The sequence below is a fragment of the Mus musculus genome, chromosome 9, assembly GCF_000001635.26.
Source record: "Mus musculus strain C57BL/6J chromosome 9, GRCm38.p6 C57BL/6J".
Lineage (NCBI taxonomy): Eukaryota > Metazoa > Chordata > Mammalia > Rodentia > Muridae > Mus > Mus musculus.
In genome coordinates, this window is record NC_000075.6 from 111,039,644 (window position 1) to 111,043,243 (window position 3,600).

General features: G+C 49.8%; 1 protein-coding gene across 1 annotated transcript in view; it reads left to right on the forward strand.

Annotated features, from left to right (window-relative positions):
• Ltf (lactotransferrin) overlaps positions 1-3,123 on the forward strand; it is a 23,475-nt gene extending 20,352 nt beyond the window's left edge. The window contains exons 16-17 of the mRNA NM_008522.3: positions 685-874; positions 2,505-3,123. Coding sequence (NP_032548.2) covers positions 685-874; positions 2,505-2,539 — 225 coding nt within the window. The 3' untranslated portion in view covers positions 2,540-3,123. The remainder of the gene's footprint in view (positions 1-684; positions 875-2,504) is intronic.
• The last annotated feature ends 477 nt before the right edge of the window (positions 3,124-3,600 follow it).

The following is a 3,600-nucleotide window of genomic DNA, read 5'->3' on the forward strand; positions in this document are numbered from 1 at the left end:
GTGCTTAAATATGCCTGAAACAGACTACCCAGTGTCAGGGTTTTGAAGTTTGACCTAACACTGGCTACTGAGTTGTGTTGAACCAAACTTCCTTCTTGCCTCAAACACAGTGCTGGCCCTGGTGTTTGTACGGAGCCCCGCGTCTGTGGATTTAGGGATGACTGGGTTCTAGTGTTCCCTGTTCTAGTTTCTATTTTCCTATCACAGCATGTTGGCTCTGGGTACACTTTTGAGGCCAACAGCCCTGAGTAAGGAGAAGGGACTGCAGCCGAGAGAGGCTCAATGCCCTGTGGTGGCCCAGTTCACAGAAACATGGGAATTTTTAAATTACCCGTTTGGACAGCTGGACACTACAATGTTCTAGATGATCAGCTTTTGAGGGAAAATCTCAAAACATCTTCGTCTGAACTCTAATCACCAGCAGGAAGTGATAACAGATTTAGTAAAAGGAAAGATATGGGAGGCAAGGTCAGAAGTGGTGTGAGGCTCCAGCCCTGGCTGAAGTGGGCATGCTGCCAGGGGGAGCACAGCACTGGGAGCACGGTGCTGGGAAGAGTCATCCCAGGCAGAGAAAAGAACACTGCTGCTTTTTAGCTCTGCTGTTTACCCAAAATGGAGGAACCCTTATCATTCCCGCCCCCCACTCTCTGACTACTCACAGAACAGTCCACTCTCTTGACACAGGTTCAGTTTGGGAGAAATGGACAGAGGTGTCCAGGAGAGTTTTGCCTGTTCCAGTCTAAAACCAAAAACCTTCTGTTCAATGACAACACTGAGTGTCTGGCCAAGATCCCCGGCAAAACCACATCGGAGAAGTATCTGGGAAAGGAGTACGTCATAGCGACCGAGCGCCTGAAGCAGTGCTCCAGCTCCCGTGAGTGGGTTCTAGATATAATTGCCAGGGACCAACATGGGAGAAGCTCCGGGTTCGGAGGCCAAAATGCATGGAGAAGTGCAAGTTCTTAAAACCTTACAATGTGGAGCCAAAGAGATGGCTCAGGGGGTAAGAGACGGACTGCTCTTCCAGATGACACCGGTTCAGTCCAGAGCAACTGTCCATCTGGCAGCTCGCAGCTGTCTGTAACTCCAGTTCCAGGGAAGCTGACACTTCTTCTGGCCTCTGTAGGCACCAGGCCGGCATGTAGTCATCAGACATCCGTGCAGGCAAAGCGTTCACACACATGACACAATAAGTTCAAATGTAGGAAAGTATAGTGATAATAATTCCATTCTCGAAAACTGTTGGGAAGAGTGGCTGAAGAGTTAGTAGATTATTTGCCTCCCGTGCACAAAGCCCTGGGTCCAGCCTCTAGCATGGCATAAACTGTGTGGTGCACACCTGTAACCCCAGAACTCGAGAGGTAGAAACAAGACAACCAGATGTTCTAAGTCATCCTTGGCTACATATGGAGATCGAAACCAGCCTGGGGGACATAAAACCCTATCTCAAAAAAATTTCAAATACCTGTTATACATATATACATGCATACACACACACACACATACACACACACATACACACACACACATATACACACACACATACACACACACATATACACACACACATATACGCGCACACACACACATATACACACACATATATACACACACATATATACACACACACACATACATACAGATTGCAATCCCCAAGCATCCCCACGCACCGATAGCCTGTGCACAGTAGCCCCTTGAATCCCTACATCTGGTGGTCCCTACTCTGAGAGGCAGAGGCATGGCAGATGTTGTGGTCCAGGAGTCGGAGCAGGCCCAGAATCTCCTTGTCAGTTGTTCTCAACTTAGGACAATTTTATCCCCAAAGCAGACATTTGGCCATGCCTAGAAACATCTTTGATGACCACAGTTTAGTAGGTGCTTCTGGTAGGAGGCAGTAGAGGTTGGGGTCATTAGCAAGCAATGCATAGGATACCACAGCCTACGAAAAAGGATTGTCAGGTTCCCTTTGCTGGTGGGCCTGAGGTGAGGAGCCACGATCTGTATTGAGCAACGTCTCAGGCTGTGGCAGGTGTGGTCCACCCTGGGTGACCCAGGGCTATTGATGAACCTGTGAACAGAAGGCACTGGTGCAGAGGCCATGTGCTCGAGGACAGAGCTGTCTGCCCATGTTCTCCCAGCTCATGGTGAAGTGGCTCACACAAGGCAGGTGCTCAGCCAGTATTTGCAGATGAAGGATAAGCAAACAGATCAGCCTTCATCGTGCACCATTCAGGAGCCAGAGGACCAGTGTCTTGTGAACTTGAGTGGTGTGAACTGATTCACTTAGAGGTGGAGTCACATGACCCTCAAGTCAGAGCAGGGAGTTGCTGTGGCCCAGGGCGCCACAGTTGCTAGAAGAGGTGGTAGAAAACATGTGGACGGACGAGGCAAGCCCTGACTCACGATGGCAGGACAAGGGCTTGGACACTGTGTTTGAAACCTCTTTGATGTATAGATTTGGGGGGAAATCTGTGTCTGAATGACCTGCTTTCTGTGTCCCACAGCACTCCTGGAAGCCTGCGCTTTTCTTACCCAGTGAAAACACTGAGCAAATAGCAGAACCTTCCCAGGAAGTCTCATCCCGGAGCCACGGTCCGGGGGCCTTCAGACCATCTGGTCTCCTCACTCCCTGCTGTCACTTTAGGTAGAAATAAAATGAAGTAGTGTTGAGTTTCTCGTCATATGAGGTGTCACTCATTGCTCCTCAAAGTTTATACTGGAATCCTGTGTCTGACCACTTGCCTGCACACTTGGACTTGCTTTTGGAGATTCTCGGTCCAGCCCTTCCTTTATCCTGAAGTTTCAGGCATGGTGCCCATTGACCTGGAGTCTGGGGACAACCACGTGATGTTTCTGTCCCCAGGGGATCTGGTTTCTTCACATAGAGATCACAGTACATGTGCATCTGTGTGCCCCAGATCATGCGTGCGTATGGGTGACCATGTATGCCTCAACATAAGTTTGCACATGACTGTGTGCACTCCTTGCACTGATGTTTGCATAGGACTGTGTACTTGCACTAATGCTTATGTGTGTGTGTGCACACACGTGTGAAAGCCAGAGGACAATCTGGAATGTCACCATCCACCTTTTTTAAAAATTAAATTTATTTATTTACATCCCAGCCACTGCCCCCTTCCTGCCCCCCCCAGTTCCTCACCCCATTTCCCCCCCTCTTGCCTCCAAAAGGGTGCTCCCCTTTCCTTCTCCCCCCTCCCTGGGGCCTTGACACACACACACTCTCTCTCTCTCTCTCTCTCTCTCTCTCTCTCTCTCTTTCTCTCTCTGTCTGTCTCTCAGATTAGGCACATCTTCTCCCACTGATGCCAGGCCAGGTAGTCCTCTGCTATATATATGCCAGTGTTGGGGTGGGATGTGGCCTCAGACCAGCCCATATATTGCTGCCTGGTTGGTTGTTCAGTCTCTGGGACCTCCCTGGGGTCTGGTTAGTTGAGGCTGTTGGTCTTCCTGTGGAGTCACCCACCCCTTCAGCTTCAGTTCTTCTCCTAGTTCCTTCACATGGGTCCCAACTTCAGTCCACTGGTTGGGTGAAAGTATCTGCATCTGTCTCAGTCAGCTGCAGGTAGAGCCTCTCAGAGG